This window comes from Aegilops tauschii, chromosome 7 (genome assembly GCF_002575655.3).
Source record: "Aegilops tauschii subsp. strangulata cultivar AL8/78 chromosome 7, Aet v6.0, whole genome shotgun sequence".
Taxonomy (NCBI): Eukaryota; Viridiplantae; Streptophyta; class Magnoliopsida; order Poales; family Poaceae; genus Aegilops; species Aegilops tauschii.
The window spans coordinates 414455010-414478291 of NC_053041.3; the positions used below are offsets into that span (position 1 = coordinate 414455010).

The following is a 23282-nucleotide window of genomic DNA, read 5'->3' on the forward strand; positions in this document are numbered from 1 at the left end:
GCACGGCGGACATACGAGAGGTGTGGACCGGCGGTGGAGGACAAGCGACATGGAGGCCGGGTATAGTGGTGGAGGTCGCAGAGTTCTAGGAAGGGCTTGTCGGGTTGGCGAGGTGGTTGAGTGGTGGCAGTGACGAGAGAGAAAGCAGATGAAAGAAGGAGAGGATGAAAACACGGGTCCGATGGTCGGAGTCCTACGTGGCTGGTGTCCGGAAAACGGACGTCTGAACTGGTCCACGGACCGATGCGGGACTACGTTGAATGGCGCACTGCGTCCGAACATGTTCGTCCAGACGCTTGCGGAAGATTTGATGGCCCACTTTGGAGATGCCCTAAACAACTTGTTGACTCACTCTATATGCAAAGTAGCACTGGCCATGTAGGGTCCAAGTTGTGAATCTTGGCGTCTGCTACCTAATGTCAATGGAGACAGTATATTGATGTCTTGGTCTCTCCATTTTCCTTGTGAGGTCATTGTTTGACGAATTAATTTGTAATAAATGATGTGATAAGTGAGGCCATATGCATCTATAATGCAGAGGCGGGGGTAATACAAGCTTTTATTATCTTAGAAAAATACAAGGTGTAAAAAACTTTTAAGAGCTTTTGGCCGACAGGAGATACTACCTGCTTTCTGGTTAAAAAGGCTCACATGTACCCCTAGGTCAACAATTTAATCAAAGATAACACGAGTTATATATCATAAAAAATATATCATGGAAAACCTCAAATGTTATATTCTCTAATGGTATATATTTAAGTTATATTGATCAAACTGATAATCCAGAGACGCAGTGGGTCTTTTAAACCAAAAATGAGGAAGTATGTGATTGAAACTCGTTGAGTTGATTAGGGTAAGTGGTCCACACATAGTGAGATAGTGAGAATGTCCTCCAATAAAAAAAGTATATGTGGTTGCGAAAACGATACGAACAAAACACATGCCAAAATAAAAGCCAAACACATGCCTATTTTTTTTCCTAACATTTGCCAAATTGTTTATTACACCCGGCATTCTCCTGAGCCCTTCTGTATTTCCGGCATATGAGCCCTTATGACTGCCCAGATGCATGTGATTTGTTGGAGTGTCAAGAAACTCCAGGGCATGTTCCCTACAACTTACAACCTACATTGCCATGTGCTGCCCTTTTTAACAGCACGTGCAACAATTTTCAGAGCAGCAGCGACACATAGAAATACTATGCATACAGACAAGGTTCTAAACACACGAGAACTGAACGCAGTAAAATGATAAGCATTAGATTTAGTCAAACACTGCCTAGTTGCATTGCTAGTAGCATGTTAATCAGTCCATCAGCTAATCCCATAGAAAACTAGAGTAACAAGATTCATAAACAACTAGAACAGTTCAGCAGTTAATATGATGCCATGTGACCATCTTTGTAGACCACATTGTTAGATTGCTACAAGCCCATTCGTCTACTGTGACACTGGGTGATACTGATCAAGCTGGCTGCCACTGGGCTGGCTCATTACCTCCGCCATCTCGTCGAATTTGCGTTTCTTCTTGTTGCGCTTCATGACCAATTTCTGCCGATTCTCTTCGGCTTTTCTTATCTTGTTCTCCACCGTTTCCAGAACACTCTTCTCTGCGTTCATCTTTTTTACTTTGGTGAACACATCCTCAGGGTCTTCCAGAATGTCGGGAGCATCAGGCATGACAGGAAATATGATCTCCGGGTCACTGTGAAATGATCAGATGATAAGTATGGACCGCATAGATGATGTCACAAAACATCAACGACAAAAATTAAGAGCGGATAGTTCATATTTTAGTACAAGTACAACTCATGGTGAAATATATTTATGAATGCCAAATCCAAACCAACTAATGTCGAAACAGTCGAAGGTCAACCAGCAAACTGAGTCTCATTTGACAACCTGATTAATAAATGGGCAACTTGGGAGAAAATCACCAGTTCATTCTGCCTTTGTTCAAAAAACGTAAAGTTAACTGACCTGTAACCAAGCAGCAGCATACCATCACCCTTTATAATCCCACCATCCAAAGATATAGCCCCATTCCTCAAATGAGGCATAGCTTGCCGCATGTCATTCCGTGTTTCATAAACTTGAAGCTCTCCAAAGAGCCTATAAAATAAGGTTTCACGGAGACCATGTCCACTACTTGTGATTATCTCCAAGTTCTCTGCAGAAAGATTGATCAAGTTGACCGCAAGCCCACGAAATCCCTTGTGCGTCTTCGAATGTGGAAAAGGCAGATTTAGCTTTTTTTGCCTTATGTTCCAAAAGACGTCTCCATTATATGGCCTGTCAAATAAACATTAATTAAAAATGCTGAGTTATCTATCTTGTATGGCCTGCCAAACAATTGAATTTATGCGATAGAATTGAATAGACAAATAATCACCTCATAGAAGAAATTGCACAAGATTTCGTTTCTCAAAATTTTGACAGAGAAATGTTCTATCACTATTTTTAACTAGAAACATTTATCTATCTTGTATGGCCTGCCTAACAATTGAATCTATGTGAGAATTGAATAGAACAAATTATCATCTCATAGAAGAAACTGCACATAAAATTTATTCTCAAAATTTCAACAGTTTTATATATTAGTACTTTGTGTTAGATAAGATAGGTAAATCCACATTTTGTTGATGATACGAGTAAGATTATCACCATATGGCAATCAGCAAACTACGTTTGCAACTTTTACACATACACTTTTTCATATTAGTCATACACAAGCAACGGGGGTTCAGGGGCTTCTGCTTATGGCTGGCTATGAACAGGTTCAGGGTTCAGAAGACTGTAAACCAGGAATGTTTGAGTTTACTGATGCATTAGCAGCACTCCTGTTTCAAATTTTCTAACACCCAGAAATGCATCTACAGACCTGCTAAAATTAAGTAAATATAGATATTACCTTATTTCATCCAGGCATATGATAGGAAATCTCCTGCTTATTGGGACTCCTAGTTTAGCTGCTTCCTGATGAATACCAAAGCGAATATCCACATTTCCTTCAGTGTCATATTTTTCAAAGTAATTAGCAGCATCCTGAGTCTTGCAAACCACTGCAAGCATGTTGTCTTCACCAAGATACACAGAAAGCATCCTACCAAATGAAAAGACAGAGATTCAGATGAATAAAATTATGCATCATGTTACAATACATCTGACATAAATAATGTAGGAGTCTGCAAATTTACCTACTGAGATCTCTGTTAGCAACAGTTCCGAGAAGAGCAACAATACCAACAACTTCATCCTTGAAAGATCGCCCTGGTTCATATGCTTTATGGTTGGAGAGATTACATAGAACAGCAGCAGCAGTACCAACATTCTCTTCAATTTTATGACGAGTTATCTCTTTTGCGCCAACTCTGTGGCCAATCTCATCTGCATACATGAAAATTAAATTATATAAAGCGACGAGCGGGGAAGACAAGTGCAGGTATAAGAGTAATGTAACAGAGCCCATTATAATGAGACCATGCAGATTAAGTCCATACTCAGCGAAAGACAAAAGCAATAATTTTTTTGCACAAGCACAGAAAATAACCTTTCAGACTGGCAATACGATTCTCCACAGATTTCTTTTGAGAATCAAGAAATTTAATCATTTCTTCTTCAGAGCGTATATTGGAATCAATTGATTCAATCTCATCAGAAACTTTCTGAAAAAAAGTGACAAATTAAGGCACGGACAAGCTAATAATAATATTCTGCAGGTCAAAAACATTGTAACCTCTAATCAAGCTATAACAACCTTTATTCAATGGTGTAAGTATCATAGATTTTGAATCAAAATACACATAATATTTTCAGCTACCAAATAGTTATTAATTTTATGAATAATTTAATGATTTATTCTGTCGGAAGGTTTGTATTTTTCTTGATATACACAGGAGAAGGAACCCCTGTAGCGTTATAATAAGCAACAATTCAACTCAGCTTTACTTCATCAACAATTTAATGATTGGATGGTTTCCATCAACCTTGTATTTTGAGTTTTGCACAATATACATTAGACTAACCAGGATAACAGAGGATGCTCAAAAAACAAATCACTGCACTAAATGGTTATTATGTTTCCATACTGACATCATAAAGACATGTATTGACCCACGGTGCATCATATGCAAATAGCGATAACCTTGGCGCTATTTTGTTTAAATCTGAGTTTGTAGTTTTCTTGAAAAAGGTTTGAGTTCAGAAAACGTTCTAGTTTGAATAATGTATTCCTTAGTAGTTTTTTAAGATTTAAATAAGCCAGAGGACTTCAGCAACACTAGAAATGTTAAATCAAGGTATTGAAGGCTTTTACCCTCAGAGCATCCTCAATGTATCTAACAGATTGACAAGAAGCAAGTTGACTTGGAGATAAAAGATCTTGACTTGATAGAGATGAAGTTGGGTAGCTGCATATAGGTTCAAAGTCGTTCTCCGAGTTTACTCGCACTAAATCAAGAGCATAAACATGAATCTGCCAAAGGAAAATCCAGGACTTCAGTCTGAAATAATTATAAATTGTGCAACAAGAGCTACCTTGTAAGATCGGAACCTGAATTATTGTTTCCAGGTCAGAAAAATGTGTATGATATGCCACAAAACTGACTGTTCCTGGTTCATTAGGAACCTGTGCACGAGGAAGAACACATCTTCCATGTTCAAATGCATATTGTGCTCCTTGCACATCTTTTAATTGATTCGACCTGATGCTAAGTGTATGTTGGAGTCCATGTATTGACTCGTCAATCACTCCATCACAGTCAGAAACTTCAAATATTATGTTCTCCAAGAAGGTCCCAGCAGGACAACTTTCCGGAACCTGACAAATAATAATAATCATGAGGCTTCCACCTCTTGAACAAAATTAAGCACCACGACGTGACTAATAAGAAATCAAATGAACGAATCAGTATTACTACCTTAACAGCTTTCAAATTCCTGATAGCAATTTGAAATGTTCTATTGAAAATCTTTTTCTTGTGATGAAAAATCGTCAAACAAGCTGCACAAACATGCACATAATTATTAGAATGAAAATGTACCAGCAATATTGGCACCACTATGTGACTGACCTTCTGAACCAAATCCGCTAACAACTTTAAGCATTCCACGTAGGTCAACAAATCCTTCGCTGTTTACCTGCAAAATTAACAATATAGTTTATATGCCGACAGACTCCAACTGTAAAATTGTCAAACAATTTAAGGGCTCCCAAGATGGCTGAGACACGAGGTAGAACATAGGCAACGGTTAAGTCCCTGTTCTACAACGATAAAATTGCTATAACACAGTCAAGAAGCAAAGTTCCACTGAAAGCCTTAAATACCGTATTTTCTGTATTTGTAATGAGGCTACAAAACCTTGCATTAATATGTTTTTTTTGTTGAAAAATGAATGAGTCTTCCATATGATGGAACCATAGATTTGGAAAAGAATAGGAGTGCAGGAGATAAAAGGGTGCTGCATCATCCAATCAATTAGAGCCATGTAATTAACAAGCTACTCTTAGTCCCTCATCAGTCATCATAATGTCAAAACAACGGGGTTTGGGTGGGCATAGCTCTGGGTTTCGCCAATGCTTCTAGTCCGGTTGAGGGTAGGCCAAGTCAGGCTTAGGTAGGAATTGGACCAGACCAGGCTTAGCCTCGTTGAGCCAGTCCATTTGTCAAAAATCTAGTAATTCTCCAACCGCTCCCAAATTCAGAAGCAGCAAATCCCAAAGCATCGAAACTAGAGGGGTAAAGTCTTTAGTTTCCTGTTTCCCTGCATACATTTTGCCGCTGTTAAAATGTACTTACTTACTAAGCCTTTTGTCCCAAACAAGTTGGGGTAGGCTAGATATGAAACCCTTTCACGAGGACTTCCCAGGAGGTCACCCATCCTAGTACTACTCTCGCCCAAATGGGTTTCATATCCAAAGGACTAGCTAGTTTTTACGTTGGCTTGCCAAGCCTATCACAACCCTTAGATATGAAACCCTTTCACGAGGACTTCCCAGGAGGTCAGCCATCCTAGTACTACTCTCGCTCAAATGGGTTTCATACCCATGGGACTGGCTAGTTTTTTCGTTGGCTCGCCAAGCCTATCACAACCCTCCTCCTTTACCCGGGCTTGGGGCCGGCTATGCCTAGAAGACATAGGCGGAGTTGCCCCTGTTAAAATGTAGCAGCTCAAATTTTTTCCACCTCATTGACAACTCTGACTGGAAGTCTATTTTTACGTTACTTAAATTACATAGAAGAAAATAGCAAAATACAGCACGTGCAAAGAACGATATTTTTTTAACAATCTCCACTTCAGGACTGTTACCGAGCGCACCACATCATTCTGGCTAATGTTAACCTGGTCAAAATATACATTTACTAGCATTACAAAAATACAGTTTAAAACAAACGATTACCTTTCGAACAGGTCCGCATTTATCTACAAAGGAGAGTCCAACAGTATTGACAATAAGTTCCATCCCTTCTTCAACATGATTGCCACAATGATCGAGCACCTGCGAATGGTTGAAACAGTATATAGAGGATAATTTTCGGAAACTGCATACGAGAAATTAGTAAAACAAGCCCCATCGCAAAAGGTAAAAAAATTATTACATAGTAAACCTAATAAAAATGGTAGAAAAGTTATATAAATGCCATTACAAAAATCCAAGTCTGAAAAATGCCACTACAACCTCTCATACTCACTCAGATGCGATTATCCATCTTTTCCCTCAATTTCAAGTCAATACAGGTGAGTATTTGACCTAGTATTTTTGTATGGACAATAATCCCCCTAACCTAATTGCTTTAGTCATCCATCTAGCGTATTTTTGTATTTTTGCAGCAGCGCACGACATGGCAGCATGCAGGAGGCAGGCTAGAGAGCATTGTGGGGTGAGATGAGGGTGAGAGATGGGGTAGGGCATGAGGGTTGTTGGGTGACATGTATGGACTATTTAATATTGTTCAACATAAGGATGTTGTTCTTGGAGTGGAGAACCCACAGGCTGACTTCTGACAGGCTCTCATTGGTCAGCATTTGGCAGACTAGAATGAGATCATCCTCAAGGTTGCCGAGGTGCAACTAACTCAAGAGCAAGATGGGTTTAAGTGGGGCCTTCATACTGGTGGGGATTTTACTGTGCACTCCATGTATCAGTTTAGATCTAAGCAATTTTTGGGTCTAAAAGTATCATCAAAGATCAAGGTTTTCCTATGGTTCATATGCCAAAAAGTCAAACTTATCAAGGACAATTTCATTAAATGCAAATGGCAGGGGACGCACGATGTAGCTTCTGTTATGAGCAGGAAACCATCCAACGTCTCTTATTCAATTGTGTTTTGGCACGTATTGCATGGCAAGTTTTATAATTAACTTTTAATGAAGACGACTAGGCTCATGCCAACAGTACTTTTCGGGAATTTTTAGCATACATATTTATATATACTGGGAAAAGGAGAGTACCATTTAGGCATGGTAACAGTACAACTATCTTTTGATGAAATACGTAGTTCTTTTAACTTCTAAAAGGTTCTCAAAAAGGGGGTAATTTTTTCACAAAAGCAAGGGTCAACGAAGCAGGAGCAAGAATGTCCGTCTGAGTAACAAAAAACATCAAAATATCATTGTTCTGGTTGCTGAGATACTACAAATCGAGTTATAGAATCAACAACTGAAGTACCTGAAGCCACAACAATCTAGGATACTCTTTCTCAGTAACAAAAACATAAGTTTATGAATCTGAAATATTGGATAGACAAACTAAAGGAAGATCTGATGTCACTATAAACCAAAAAGAAACAGAAATTTGTGCCGTTCATCACTTCAGAAATTATGCGCAAAGAACTAAAGAGATATGGCTTTGTAAGGGTAGATTTCATTAATATTAAGAATGAACCAAGAACGGAAGAAACACACCATGTTATCATACCAAAAAGGCAGAAACCATCAGCCAAAGAAAAAATATAAAGACAACTTGGTGGTAGACTTTAGCGATGGTGCTATACTGGGATCTTACAAATCTTTCGTCAATTAATCAGGTGTGATAGTTGTGTTATCGGAACTGCATGAGAAAAATTGGAAGTGTGGAAAAAAATTGTGGCAGACGTACTTTGTATTGACTGGAAGAAATTGTGGTGAATTCTATGGTGTTTTAGTACCCAGATATTCAAATCGGCTCTCAAGAGTGTATGCTCCCAGGGTGAAACAAATGGTGTTCCTGAAGTCAAAAAATTCTGAAACAATCTACACATGTACATCTCCATGTTCCTATATCTACATATAGATTTACATGGAAAAAAAAGGCAAGTTTTGTGTCCTGCGCGAAAAAAATAAAGTTGGCGCTTCAAAAATTGCCGTTTCAGAGCACCGGGTTTGGTAGTTTTTTTCCCACAGCACAATATATGCCATTTCTTCATGAAAATTTGCATGCCAATTGAAGATGCAAACATATATGACAGGGGACGCTTCCCTGAATATTCAAATCGGCTCCCGAGAGCACATATTCCTTGGGTGAGACAAACACTACCCAAGACAACAGAGTAACGACGTACCTCTAGAAGGGCATCATCAATAACTTCTCCAGGAGTTAAATTCTTCTCCCAAGCAAGGGACATATCCATATTAATTGTTGACGGAAGACCTGGCTTAACTGCGTGAAATATATGTGAACTCTTAATAATAGTGAGTAATCCACATGACGGCAAGAAAAATCTCTCATGAAAAGATCAGCTCAATAGGAAATATCCATCTTATTTCTGGGTATAGTTCACCCACATCTCATATACTACCATGTGTATAATAGCTTATCATTTTTAGTATGTTTTTATACCAATTTCCAACATACCCCAAAGTGAGATACACGAAAAAACTGCAGGTGCGGCCATGGTTTTGGCATATTCACGAAATTCCTTCATTTTTTAATAGTCCCTTCAATTTCTACATAAAATAGTAGTATGTGAAAAAATTACACATGCTACCAGTAAATTATATGCATAGGTATGCTACCTAAGTGGTCTTATACACACAAATACTGCCACTACTGCACTACATACTCCTAGTTACGCTAGATACTCCCTAGATTGTACAAAATGCACATGGGTGTGACTACACTGGTAGTAGCAAAATGGCTTGCATTGCAATATATGAAATGTAACCGGAACATGCAGAACTAGTTTTTTCTAGAGAACGTGCAAAAAACTTGTAGCAATTCTTTCCATTAAGATGAGAAGCATGATAAATATGAGTTTAGGAGCAGGCCAAACAAGTGTCCACACGCATACAATCTCATAAATGTAAAACAACATGAGAGCTTGTCATCTTACCTTTACATGGATGAGAGAGTTCACTATCAGATAAAGAAATCTTTAACATCGCTTCATAATTCGGCCTTACTCTGTCCAATTTGTTGGTTTTGAACAGAAAATCCTTCATGTGTAGCACAATAACATATATGATTAACATGGAAATGCAGTGGATTCACTAAACTTGTGACCAGTTCTATACTTAAAGAGGTACATATGGCTCACTCTGATATACAGAGTCAATAAATCTGTTGAGAGATCCACTTTGATGTCCTTAACCTGAGCCAGAATATCATCACCACCAAGTATAGTTATGACGGCCTTATGTACATCAAGGAAAGGAATTCCGTTCCCATACAAATCATGGCTTCTAGCTGCAAGACATCTAACTGGCATTCCAAGCCTGCACACAATTTTATAAGTAGCTGCAGGTATATGAATGTACGAAAGAAATATAACAAATCAGACAACACAATTCCAGCATTCATGCCGGACTATGGAGTGAGAATTTCGAGGTATTAAACAAAATAAGGGCCGGGCAGCTTGCTTGATCTATCAAAATTAAGATATTGAATAAATAAGGCACTACTGGAGTACTTCAATAGGACGAATTAGAGAATGTAACATTACGGGGCAACAGACGATGCGTGCACATCATTTTTTTCAGATAGACAAGGCATGGACCCCTCCTTCAGTTGAAGACAAAGGTTGCTTATGATGGAGACTGCTTAATCCAAAAAATGATGGATGGCCAAATTCCAGGTGGTGCAGCTTTGGTGGAGGTAATAAATGTAATGATGCTAACATAAGACTTGACTGATCATTTGCACAGGAAAAAGACAAGGAACGAGAAAAGAAAGGAAAAGAGTACACTAAGGTGAAGCAAAGCTGACATAGTCCCACCAACTAACAGAATGTAACACATACTGCAGAAATATGACAAGTAATAAAGTTTCTATAAGTTGAAACAAGCCATTCTATCTTTTATCCTTTATCAGTTTGAACTTAGGACTATTCGCTAAGCTGCCGCTCGCAGTAAGAGAGTGGACCAGAACAACACCAAGTTTCACGGGCCAAAATGCAACTCATCTCCATCACCAGTGGACATGAAAAGCATTTGGAAATACGAAATTTTGAGTTAGTAGCTAACCTTATATCTACTACAGCATTGTCAGCAGACCAATCAGCATCGCAGGATAACTGCCAATGTCTAGTATTGGAGTTTGGACGAACTGTTATCCTCGATTCATGCTTAATGACAGTTGAATCTCTGCACCTCTACATTTCAACACTTGACATTAGGTAAGAAAGCAAATATTTCTTGCTCGTTCAACTGGAAATGTTATCATACTTACAACTGAGAAAATAAAACTGTAAACACCAGATTTAGTAAACATGCTTGTCTCTTCGCTCAACTGAAAGATATACAGTCCATTTATGCTATTGCACGATGAGGGTTTCTTGAGCTTTTTATAAATAAGCTTTGCACGAGGATGATCTTTGCTTCCAGGCAGATGATAAATCTCCATTGCCATCTCTAGATCATCATCCTTCACAATATATCTCTTGTCAAGGAGGCTGGTGGAGCAGGTTGTAGCGTTTTGTGGCCGGATTACAGCTATAATTTCACGTGGATGGTTATAACCAGCCGCTATAACTTTTTCAAACGGTACATCCTGTGACAGTAACAGATTAGATCGAAAATCAAACATAGTATGAACACAGAAAATTAAAGGCCAAAAATTTCAATCCTGAAAATTTTGCAAAGATTTAACATAAAGATAAAAGTCTGTCGACTACCAACCCCATCTATAGCAAGATCATTGCCTTGTGAATTCCGTAAGACCTCAATACACGCTGGAGCCTTTGCACTTTTCTTTCTAAGCATTTGACACCACGAATCCTCGTCCATGGTTTGACACTTCCATGTGTACAAAAAAACATAACTATAAGCATAACATGCTCAAAGAAATTGCACCAGTAGTATGAACTATTGAGTACATACCTTGTTATCATCTATCACGCTGATAGGGAAGGAGAAAGATTCCTTGATATTAAGGTGCACACTATCTTGACCTACCTCGAGTAAGCAACCTTGATCACCAGGGCACTCAATAGACCTTGAAAACGAATTCATTTAGCACTTGAAATTGAAACAAATTTCGTATACAGAAAAAATGAAGGCAAAAACCTGCATATAAGTCGAGCTTCACCTGCCACAAAAGAATAAGGTATTAGTGAGGAGATATCGGGCATGACGAATACTTCAGACCATGAAGTGAACTAACCACAGATATCTCCTCGAAGTCCTTCAACAACAACATATTCCAGTGTTCCATAGAAATTGCTTTTCGATGAGTAGAAATTGTTTTTCATTCGTGCAACTACTCTTGGTTGGATTTTCAGATGATCTCCTCTTCTCCATGTTTTTCCTTTTCTGCTAACCGAGGTGTGAACTCTAATAACTTCAACTGCATCATCGTAACGAAAGACAAGAAAAAAATTATATAGCTACAACAGCATGGTTTCTTAACTGAAAAAATAGAAGAATAAAACTAAAAAAGTGAGCATAACAAATCACATGGTAATCCCTCACCATCTTTAGATATTCCAAGTCGCTCCTTGTTGCTTGGGTTGATAATAACAGTATGCTCGTCGTCCCCTCCGTCCATTTCCACGTCATACTTTGCATGCATATTATTAATCCAGTCGTGATACTGCTTCTCCAATTGCGTGCGATTTAGTGATCTTTCACCTTTACGAGCATCAACACTAACCTCCTCAACTAGAAAAATAAACATAGAAGTACAACAAAGATTAGAATGATGGAGATTTATTCATATAACTGACTAGTATATCAGCAAGTTTGAGAGGGAAAAAAACCTGAGCTGTCATTATGACAACTGCCATCAAAGCAGCGAAGTGCCTTAGTAAAAACATCGTGTTGTGCTAAATCAGTCTGCAGTTGAATACAGCTTTAACTAGTTAGACAATAAATACATACTGTGACACTGTAATAAAGAGAACTTGAGTTATGTGCAGGAGCACATAATTGCTACAGATGGGAACACGGATTTTTCAATTTGATCAGACCATACATGTTTGAAAATATGCATACGGCATTACAAAAGATTCGGAAAAAAAATGATGATACGACAAAATAATAGAACTTTCAAAACTAGAGAAACTAAATTGTAATAAAATCTTTAGGAAGCAGTAACATTGTTTAAATTACAAGTGGAGACGATTGTTCTGCTTACAGAGCTAAAGTCAGAGTGAGGGGAAGCAGCCACATAGGGTTAGGGTTTGATCAACTTTGAGCACGCCTATTAGATGTGTATATATTGATGCTGTGCATATACAGAGGTTCCATGCATACTTTGCTCACTTGTACCTCTATGTAGGCTTTTGGCCTTGGACTAATACAAGCCACATTCCTTGTAACATGGTATCGGGCCAGATTAGGTTTTCTTTCTCACCCTCGATCGATTTCCACTGGTCTCCAATCTCTCATCCTAACCCCCGTCCCTATGTGGTTGGAGGGTACTCTTGTAATATTTCTAGATATTAAGAACACAAGCTTTGCCCACTCTCCCAAGCCTCCATTTGAACTAATCCTAGAGGGTGGGTGAGGGGATTTGAGAGGGGAGTGAGCACCACTTGAGCTTCAAATTTTCCCCCCTTTTGCAAGAGCATTTGAGCAAGTTATAAAAGCATCCTCATGCTTGTTTCTCCTGGGAGTTTGGGGACACCTAGATGGTTGGAGTCCACCAGGAGCATCTGAGTTGTGGATTTGCCAAGGGTGCAAGTGACGTCATGCATTATCTTCGATTTGGGGCTTCTTTGGTTTGCGACAATGGTCACCCCCTAGAAGCTCCAGTTCAAGTTGCATGTCAATCAAACTAGGAAGATCTCCTTAAGCTTGGGCCTCAAGCCAATTGGAGATAAGATCTATGATTTTTCTTACTTCGATCAAACTGTTAGCCCTCTATATAAAGAGGACCCAATGAGATAGAAAAAGCAAGCAAGAATTAGAAAAATAACAACTCTTCTATCTTGCCCATGGGGGCGAGAGCCTACCCCCTACCCTCCCTAATCCAAGTATACAACAGTTCATACACCAAATCAACATAACACAGAAAACAAGGAAACATAAGGAAAAAGCACGACATAAGCAGCACAAGACTAAACTCAAACAATTGTACCTTAGAAAGAGTTGGATTAAAACCCGCATCCGTTTCTGCAAACATAGAAATAACAATGAAGAAAGCACTAAAGCAACAAAGAATAGAGTTTTCTGGATCTTTCAGATATGAACTTAAAGTAATATTATGAAAACCTCACCAACAAAACATTTCACCCTCTTGCAGCATCGCTTCAGGAGTTCAGCTTTTTGTCCTTTATTCTGTTTAGGTTCCATGAAAGGAAGAGAACCCTGTGGCAAACAAAATATTGTCAGTAGATATCTCCAGCAGTAAAGATTAGCAAAATGTAAAAAAAAATGGAAGTGACGACATGGAGAGAGTTCTTTGTCAGTGTCTGCAAAAGTACACAACCAACCACATAAGAGAACTTCGTTCTGAACGAAATTGAGCAACCGTTTCATAAAGCTAATTTTCTGTTTATAGGGCATAAGATGCAAATGTGGAGATTAGAGTAATAGAGAATCCTTGACACAAGTCCTCTGTTCATAGTACCAGTCAGAAGATAAGAACATCAACCTGTAGCTTTTTTAATTAAAAAGAAACTGAGGCAGAGATGATTTATGGACGAGTTTAGGACACGACCTGTTGATCTTTATGAACCCACAAATGCCTAGTGGTGTGAAACAGAAAGAAATACATGAACATGTATTTCATTAAGTAGCAAGTACAATATGACCAAATTATAAAACTTGTTAAAACTCGTAAGTATAACAAAGAAAAGTTCATCTAATATCTGGGATTTTCCCTAGCATGAATCATCCACAGTATCTTACAGAAGTCGACCGCCTAGTTTCTAATCCCTCTGTCCCATAATATAAGCCGTTATTACATTCAATATACTCACATTGTAGACAAATATTATGGGACAGAGGGAGTACGTTGTAGACAAATATCACTGAGGTACTTATAGTAGCATGTAAAAGACAAAAGTTAACAACATGACCTAGTATTTGAGAAGCACCAAACTGAGAAACAAAACTTAGTCCTGAACTAGACAGGTCTAGGAGGCTAGAGCAGAGTTTATAACCATTATGAGCAGCATCATTATTAGATGGTGAGAAATTCAAATGACACATAACATATTAAGCAAGAGCTTCTGTAGAGAACCAGCTAAAATTATCTCATGAAACGAGGCCAAATTAGATAATGAAATGGTTCACTAATGAAACAATGTTTTAGTACTATTTCTGATAATAAAATGAAAGGACTCGCAGGCAGAATTATTAACAATTGGCACTCTTAATACTTCTAACAAGAAAAAATTGGCAAGGGTAAGTGAAAAGTTGAATATATTTATGGGAATATTAAGATGACATTATTATAAATGAAGCTGCCCATGAATCAGCTTACCTAACACACACAGAAATAAAAGAAAACATAGTAGTAATACTGACAACGTGGAAAAGCACACAAATCGATCAGATTAGAAAAAACAATCATTGAAGTACATAAGAAAATGCTGGAAGATTACAAAGACGGAGAGGAAAAGATAAGCTGTAGAAAAAACCCAGTATGGCAGACATCAGAATAGCCTTATGCAGGCACCAAAGATACACTTGCTCACTTGCTATGTGCAATCATATGCTCACTTGCTATGTGCAATCATAATCAAAAGAAATGTCTATGAAGGAAACATCTTATTGGGGTGGGTTTTCGAGTACGAGTAGCGTACCCATCTTGCATCAGGGAGTAACCGGCCAAGTCGGCGGACTGACACACGTGAAAAATTGTCAAAGTTTTCTTTCACCCCCAAGGCATTTTCGCTTAACTTTTCTAAAATAGAATCGATAGATTCTTTTCCCTGTGAAAAGAAATTGTTGTCATGGTAGGAAATTATAAGATAGCTGTTTAATAGTAATTCCATTATACCTTGACAATTGGAAAGTATACACACTTGATCCGAGCATGTGCTTGGCGACTAGCTGTGATTCATCATGAGTATAAATTAGGGAAAGACATGCATTAAAAATATATGTTTATATTTAAGTTAAAATAATTTGTTACCTGCATTTGTTGAAGTACAAGCAAATTTTAGATGCAGATCGAAATCAGGACCATTAGAAGAGTGCAGATTAGTAAGTGTCACTTCACTTTCCTGTATTTCTGCTAAATCTACACCATTCACCTGAAGATAAAACAGATCCAGAAAATACAGCTATAAAAACAAAATATACATAAGGCCCCTGGACATAGCAGAGCTATAGTCAGTATTTGATCATAAAGTAGACAAATCTAAGACAAGTAATTCGGGATGGAGGGAGTATGTCCATATTACATAAATATAGAAAGGCAGATCGTAACACAAGCTTGCTTGATTTCCTGGAGAACTCCGTTCATATTACTCCCCTGCCCCCACCCCCCTTTCTAATTTTCAGAAGTCCAAATTACACCATAAGAAATAAACTGCTCATGCCTTTTAACCAAGTGCAAATTTCATCCACTTGGACAATGACTACTCCTTAGTTGAAAGGAACATAGTGCAAACCAAAAATTCATTGGAAACAACACCACATGGGTTGCTGAAATCAGTATCCCGTATATGTGTTGTTATGTTTTGTGGGTGAAGGCCAGGGACAGCCCCATAAGATGCATCGTGTCTAAGGCTAGGGGTTTTCAAATTTGTCCAGTCAATTAACTCATCTCCCAAAGATAAGACTAGATTTCTCTTCCCAAGTATGTTAGACAACTGCAGCGACTTCCGCGGCCGCGCCTTCGTCCCGTCTGTTGAAGGAGACGACCAGGTCATGGAAGCCATGGCCAGGTTCGATGAGGAACTGCCGCTCATCCAAAACCCTACCCCTCCGTCCCCGCTGGCGGTCGAAGCCAGCAACGATCTTCTGGTCACGCCTCCTGCGGCCACAATCTCCGACGTCCAGCTGCCTCCTCCCGCAGCTTCCCCGACCATCTTCTACACCCGCCGGAGCGCTCGCATCTCCAAGTCTGAAGAGCCAACCCGTCTCTCAATGCTGGAGAAGGCCAAGCTGCGCAAGAGGATGAAGCTGGAGGGCATGGAGGGCAAGAAAGCGGTGAGAGGGCCGGATCTGCTGCTCCCGGAGGTGGAGCTCCTTGAGATCGCCGGGGAGGGGGAGCCACCTATCCCGCGCGATGACGCATTGTGCTGGGAAGGTGCTGCTCCCGGAGGTGGAGTTCCTTGAGATCGCCGGGGAGGGGGAGCCACCTATCCCGCGCGATGACACCATTGTGCTGGGAAGGGCTTGCGGCGTGCCTGAGATCGACCTCAACAAGATGCCCACAAGTGCTGATGTGTGAACTCCTCTACTACTTTGCTAGCCTGCTGCGCGGACGCTGACTATCTCTCCTCGCAACCACGCTTCCTCCATCAGTTTTAGGCGTGGTTCCTCATTCAGCTTGCGCTCCCTCCAGGACTACCACTATCTACCCCTATGTTTCTTTCTCTTCGTTTTCCCTTTCTCTAGTTCGATCAGCACCGCCCGCGGGCTGGTAGTCGTGGTACCCCTCTACTTTTTCCATTGTGTTGTAACCGACTGTTCCACAGCTTGCTTGCATGTTCCCCCATGAATCTATTTTTCTGCCGTCTCTAAGTGGACCAATGAATAAAAACCTTATTATCTCCTCTTGGAACGTTAGGGGCCTAGGGAGGCACGCAAAATGCACCGATGTCAAGGCCAGCATCGCCGCAACCAACTGCTCGATTTTGTGCTGCCAGGAGTCTAAGTTACAAGACATAGATCAGTTTAAAGCGATGACGTTTCTGCCTCCAACCCTTAGAGACCTAGATTTCATCCCATTGGTTGGTGCCTCAGGAGGTATCTTAACCGCTTGGGATAGCAACCTATGGGAATGCTCTACCATCTCTCCTGCAAGTTTGACTCTAAAGCAGACGACCTCTCTTTCACTATAACCAATGTTTACGGCCCATGCGACTCTGCTAACAAGAGTACCTTTCTAGATTCTCTTGTTGACCTGTCTCTGTCAATTTCCGGGCCTTGGGCCATCCTTGGAGACATCTTGCGGCCTTCTGAAAAATCTACGGCCAACTTCAATTCCCACAAGGCTCTTCTTTTCTCTAACGCGATCCAAAACATGCAGCTCCAGGACCTGCCGCTCCTGGATAGACTTTTCACCTGGACGAACCAACAAGACGCCCCCATCTTAGTTAGACTTGATCGTGCATTAGTTAATATTGCCTGGGTTCCGAAATTCCCAGACAGCTCTCTCACTTCTGCTACGAGATCCACGTCAGACCATGTTTCCATCCAGCTTACCGCTGCCACCCACATCCCGAAACCTGCGATTTTTCGCCTCAACAACCCTTTACTGGCTAACCCCTCCTCCCAAGCCCAGGTGGCCTCTAACTGGGCCAGCGTTGGCCCACGGCATGCCGCGAGGGGTTCCGCTGGCCTGTTTGCCCTACGCCTCAAGAGAACTAGAGCTATGGCAAAAAAGTGGTCGGCTAGATTTCGCCTCCCGACAATTCTGGCCAAAAACTGTCACACTGCCATCAATCTTCTTGACAAGCTTGAAGAGTCTCGTCCGCTTTGTGCTATTGAGCTTCATCTTAGGACTGACATGAAGCTTGCTCTCCACCGTTTCAACGCCGATCTTGCGACATACTGGAGGCAACGAGCTAAGATTAGGGACTGCGTTTTGGGTGACGAGAACTCTGCCTATCTTCACGTTTGTGCGTCTGTTCAGTATAAAAAGAACCAAATTAAAACTCTGGTGTTGCTGGCTCTATCTAAACCTCTCACACGGACAAGGAACGCATTCTGCTAGAATTTTACTAGAATTTGGTAGGGACCCCCACCCAGTCAACCTTCTCCTTCGACCTTGCCTCTCTGATGGACGGCTCGTCGCTCTCTGCCTCGCAAGCTAGGGATATAGTGCGCCCTTTTACGCTGGAAGAAATCAAACTCTCTCTTTGGGGGATGGACGTAAACGCTAGCCCCGGCCCGGACGGCTTCGGACCCGCTTTCTTCAAAGCAAACTGGAACCTAGTCAAAGATGACTTGCTCTCCCTTCTCTCTGATTTTCACAGCTGTTCGGTGGATCTGCGGCGCATTAACAAAGCTTATATTGTCCTGGTTCCCAAAAAATTAGGGGCAAATCAACCCGAAAACTTTAGACCGGTCTCCCTCCAGAATTGTGCAGTTAAGATTGCATCTAAATGTTTAGCTAATCGGACGCAAGTTGTCATTCCTGATATTATCCACCAATTCCAATCTGGTTTCATTAGGGGCAGAGGAATCACGGATAATTTTCTCCACGCCACCGACATCAACCAGTCGTGCTTCAAAAGGAAAATTCCCTCCATTGTTTTTAAACTAGATTTCCACAAAGCTTTTGACTCCGTTTCCTAGGCCGCTCTCTCTGCTATTCTTTGTGCTAAAGGCTTTCCTGGGCTTTGGGATAGATGGATCAAACTTCTTAACGGCACCTCTACCTCTGCTATCTTGCTTAATGGGAGACACGGGTCGTGGTTTCCATGTCACTGCGGGCTTAAGGCAGGGTGACTCCCTCTCGCCCTACCTATTCATTGTGATCGCTGACCGGCATGCTTTCTCACCCCCTAGATCCCACTCTGCCGTGCCCAGTTTTGCAATACGCCGATGACACACTGATTGTGTTGCCAGCTTCTGCAGACCAACTCCTTCCCCTCAAGCGACTTCTCTTGCAATTTTCAGAGGCCACTAAACTCACTATTAATTTTAGCAAAAGCACCTTCTCCCCCATTCATGTTGACGCGGATACCTCTCGGCATCTTGCCACGTTGCTAGCTTCCCTCTATCCTACCTGGGTCTCCCGCTATCTACTTCAAAGCTAAATATGCCGGCCTTCTTTTACATCATCGACAAAATCGATCGCCGGCTCGCCGGTTGGCGGGGTCTGATGCTTTCGCTTGCGGGTCAGGCTATCCTCGTTCGGGCTGCTCTTCATGCACTCCCTATTTATACCATGGGTGCGCTTCCACTTCCTGTCGGGACTCTGCAGGAAATCGACAAGAGCTGTCGGGCCTTCTTCTGGTCAGGGCAGGACAAAACTATGGGCGGTCAGTGCAAAGTGGCTTGGGACCTGGTGTGTGCTCCGTTCTCCCATGGGGGTCTAGGTTTCGCCTCTCTAAAGCATATGAATGTATGCCTCCTACTCAGACATTTGGCTAAACTTCATGATACAAACTCCTTACTGGCTCCCACCTACATCCTGAACAAGTACGGTTGGTCCCCTGTGCATGATTTGGGTACCGGGGGCGTCGAGGTAACACCAGTTTGGCGTGAGATTCTCAGGCAACTGGATTTCTTCAGGTCCATCACTTCTGTTCGTCTTGGCAATGGGGCTTCCACCTCATTCTGGAATGATCTTTGGCTTCCAAACCACACGACTACTCTAGCCTGCCAGTTCAACGCTCTATACACTCACTCCAACTGGCAGTCGGCATCCGTCGCTTGGGTGCTAGCTTCCCCAGAACTGCATCTCGACCATACGCCTAGCTATCCCGGGTGGCGGAAAATGAGCTTCAGTTAACTTGGATTTGCACGTCTCGGACATCAGGACCAGCAGGCGGGAGGGCAAGGCTCTCTCTACAAAATTGGCTTATAATGCGCAATCTGGCATGATCAACCATCCGACCAGTTGGCTGCGGCTATTTGGAGAAACTATGCGCCGAATAAATGTCGAATCTTCATTTGGCTTGCGCTCAAAGATCGTGTCTACACCAACGAGCGGAGACTACGCAGATCAATCGCCACTTCTGATGCCTGCCCTTTCTGCGGTGTCTGCGAGAGCATCACTCACCTACTCCTAGACTGCGCCTCTCTGCGACCTCTTTGGGAGGAGCTTGACAACCTCCATGTCGGGGCGCTCGACAGCCTGCGCGACGTCTGGCTGCGTGCTGCCACCGATAAAGTTTGATTCTACCATTCTAATTGCTATTCTTTGGAACACCTCGAAACGTCGCAATGCTAAGGTCTTTCGCAATGAGACTCTCCACATCCGATCAGTTGGCGGTGGCTATTTGGAGAAACTATGCGCCGAATAAATGTCGAATCTTCATTTGGCTTGCGCTCAAAGATCGTGTCTACACCAACGAGCGGAGACTACGCAGATCAATCGCCACTTCTGATGCCTGCCCTTTCTGCGGTGTTTGCGAGAGCATCACTCACCTACTCCTAGAGTGCGCCTCTCTGCGACCTCTTTGGGAGGAGCTTGACAACCACCATGTCGGGGCGCTCGACAGCCTGCGCGACGTCTGGTTGCGTGCTGCCATCGATAAAGTTCGATCTACCATTCTAATTGCTATTCTTTGGAACACCTGGAAACGTCGCAATGCTAAGGTCTTTCGCAATGAGACTCTCCACATCCACCGCATCGCTAGGATTGCGGCTGACGAGCTGCTGCTCTGGTCAAACCGCTGCAAGAACCCCCAACGTCAGGCGCTACTCCGAGACTGGGGATCCATGTTGTCACATCTTGCTGCGAGATTGTAACCATCCTGTATATTTTCTTTTGGTTTCTTTTCTTTGTTTCCTTTCTCTCTCTCCCAGAACCCGCCTTGTACCCTCTTCTATGTCTCTGGTACAGTTGAGTAATATATGGTTCAGGCCGGCGTAAGCCCGCCGTAGACGTGTCAAAAAAAAGTATGTTAGACAACCCAACTTGGTGTAGAGACGACTATGATGGTCGGCCTCTACAGACTGAACACGGGAGATTCTTTCACCCTGTTTTTAGTAGTGCGAGGAGGATAGAGCTCCCAGCAACGAGTGATTGTTAGTACGAGCGAAGGAGCGAGCCGGCTGTATTTTGCTAGGACTTTACTACCTCTGTCCTGGTTTATTGGCCCTCTTCGTATTTTGTGCCAAAATTTGACCATAAATTTAACTGGCAAAATGTTAATGCATGTCATCAAAAATTATATCGTTGGATTCGTATTTGAACGTAGTTCCCAATGATACTATTTTTTGTGACATGCATTAACATTTTGTTAATTAAATCCATGGTCAAAATTTGACACAAAATACTAAGGGGACCAATAAACCAAGACGGAGGTAGTAGTTGTTAATAGGCAAGCAATTGATCGATCGACTTCCATACCCAGTCCCCTTTCTCTACTCTACCATGGCTACAACAGCCATGTGCCATTAGGCTTTGGGACCGGCACTAGGTTGACTACCCAATCAGGGTGGTTGAGGTTCGATCTCTTCTTGATGGCTACCTTTCAGTCAAGGGAGAACCTCGCGAGCTTATGCTACATCGGCTTTGCGTCGGGGAGCACATAGGTATGTTTTGCTACTTCTCGACGGATCCCGACATGTTCAAGGCACTCCAAGCAAGTGCATCCAGATTGGCCTGGGCGAACATGAGGAGCTCTTGCTCACGCCGAGCATCAAGCTCCGCTCCAATCTTGATGAATCAGGAAGGGTCTAGCGCAACCTTCCTTAATTCACCATGCCACCACCTTAGGTCCGGCCTGCTACTTTATGCCTGAGAAGCCAGGGATGGTGATGACTAGGACAGATGTCAGTCGAGCCGCCATGTTGTTGTTGCAACAGATGGAGTTGCGTGTAGAAAATATAGAACCTACAATATTCGTTGTATTGATCTAACCCTTGTGTAGGGTATATATAAGAGTACATGTGAGGGAGAGACTTGGAGTAGAGGGCAAGTCGTACATGTTTAAACCTACTCTATCTCTAACTCTTATCTCTATCTCAAACACTATTATACTTCTAACATTCCCCCTCAGTCGTAGCGGGAGTGAAGCGGACAATGGCGACTGAATTTAAAGTCTTGTGCTTCTGTCATCTTCTCGGATGCGCCATCATCAACTGTGTCTCTGATGGTCGACACTTAGGGCGGTGACTGCGTCCCCTTCTGGTGCCTTCCTCATCTCTCTATTCCCTCCCGCAGTCACAGCAGGAGTGGCGTGGACGCTGGTGACGACGCGGACGCTGGTGACTGGAATTGTTGCCGATGTGTTGTTGTAGACCAAGCCATTAATTTTGATGTCGAGGTAGCCGATCATGATGATGTAGCTGTGGTCGAGGTAGTCGTGGTCGATGGTGTGGTTGTGTCATGGATGATGAAGCCGCACAAAGCCGGAGGCGCAAAAAAATGCGCTATGACAGAGCTGCAGACGTGGACGATGCACCTTGCAAATGTCAGAGGGTGCCGTTGGCGACGAGTTCGCCGGTTTTGCCAAGACCGGTGGATGCCCATCGAGCACACATCAGTTTTGCCAGAACTATGTGGCCATGTAGGGTCGTTACTGTAGTGATGCCGTGTCGATGTGCTGTCATGGATGACGCGGCCGATGCCGTCGTCGTGACGCGGTCATTGCCGTCGTCGTAGTCGCGTCTTGCAGAAAAGTCTGCCGAGCCTGGGGCACGATCATCTGCCGAGCCAGTTTGATTTTGGTCCAATTTAAAGTCTCGTCGATCGCGCGCCAGGAGATCGGCGGCGCTGGCCGCCTGCACCTGTTTCTATGGGATTTTCTTCACCGGATTACGATCATCTGCCGAGCCAGTTTGATTTTGGTCCAATTTAAAGTCTCGTCGATCGCGCGCCAGGAGATCGGCGGCGCTGGCCGCCTGCACCTGTTTCTATGGGATTTTCTTCACCGGATTTTTTTTCTAGGATCAAAAGATTTATTTGGTGGCTACGAAAAACTAATCTACTGGAATTTTGATAATCAAGAAAATTTATCTAAGCTAATCTAAGAACCAATCTAATCATTGACTGATCGGGTGCCGCGCCCCGGGGAGAGAAGATAAATCTCCCCGGGGGCGGCTCGCTGCGGAAGTGGTGGAAGG

At 42.2% G+C, this 23282-nt stretch overlaps 1 protein-coding gene across 5 annotated transcripts in view; it reads right to left on the bottom strand.

The window, feature by feature from the left end:
- Positions 1 to 1234: 1234 nt before the first annotated feature.
- Positions 1235 to 23282, bottom strand: part of LOC109743344 (structural maintenance of chromosomes flexible hinge domain-containing protein GMI1) — a 30373-nt gene continuing 8325 nt past the window's right edge. For all 5 annotated transcript variants that reach the window (XM_020302435.4, XM_020302434.4, XM_020302430.4 and 2 more), the window contains exons 13-38: positions 15499 to 15619; positions 15364 to 15416; positions 15167 to 15295; positions 13634 to 13724; positions 13495 to 13529; positions 12173 to 12248; positions 11886 to 12074; positions 11578 to 11760; positions 11481 to 11502; positions 11295 to 11409; positions 11094 to 11210; positions 10645 to 10965; positions 10440 to 10567; positions 9515 to 9692; positions 9311 to 9413; positions 8540 to 8637; positions 6400 to 6498; positions 5072 to 5138; positions 4919 to 5001; positions 4552 to 4818; positions 4315 to 4473; positions 3550 to 3664; positions 3197 to 3386; positions 2911 to 3102; positions 1980 to 2291; positions 1235 to 1704 (exon numbers count right to left, since the gene is read on the bottom strand). In XM_020302435.4, coding sequence (XP_020158024.1) covers positions 1440 to 1704; positions 1980 to 2291; positions 2911 to 3102; positions 3197 to 3386; positions 3550 to 3664; positions 4315 to 4473; positions 4552 to 4818; positions 4919 to 5001; positions 5072 to 5138; positions 6400 to 6498; positions 8540 to 8637; positions 9311 to 9413; positions 9515 to 9692; positions 10440 to 10567; positions 10645 to 10965; positions 11094 to 11210; positions 11295 to 11409; positions 11481 to 11502; positions 11578 to 11760; positions 11886 to 12074; positions 12173 to 12248; positions 13495 to 13529; positions 13634 to 13724; positions 15167 to 15295; positions 15364 to 15416; positions 15499 to 15619 — 3708 coding nt within the window. In that variant the 3' untranslated portion in view covers positions 1235 to 1439. The remainder of the gene's footprint in view (positions 1705 to 1979; positions 2292 to 2910; positions 3103 to 3196; positions 3387 to 3549; positions 3665 to 4314; positions 4474 to 4551; positions 4819 to 4918; positions 5002 to 5071; positions 5139 to 6399; positions 6499 to 8539; positions 8638 to 9310; positions 9414 to 9514; positions 9693 to 10439; positions 10568 to 10644; positions 10966 to 11093; positions 11211 to 11294; positions 11410 to 11480; positions 11503 to 11577; positions 11761 to 11885; positions 12075 to 12172; positions 12249 to 13494; positions 13530 to 13633; positions 13725 to 15166; positions 15296 to 15363; positions 15417 to 15498; positions 15620 to 23282) is intronic.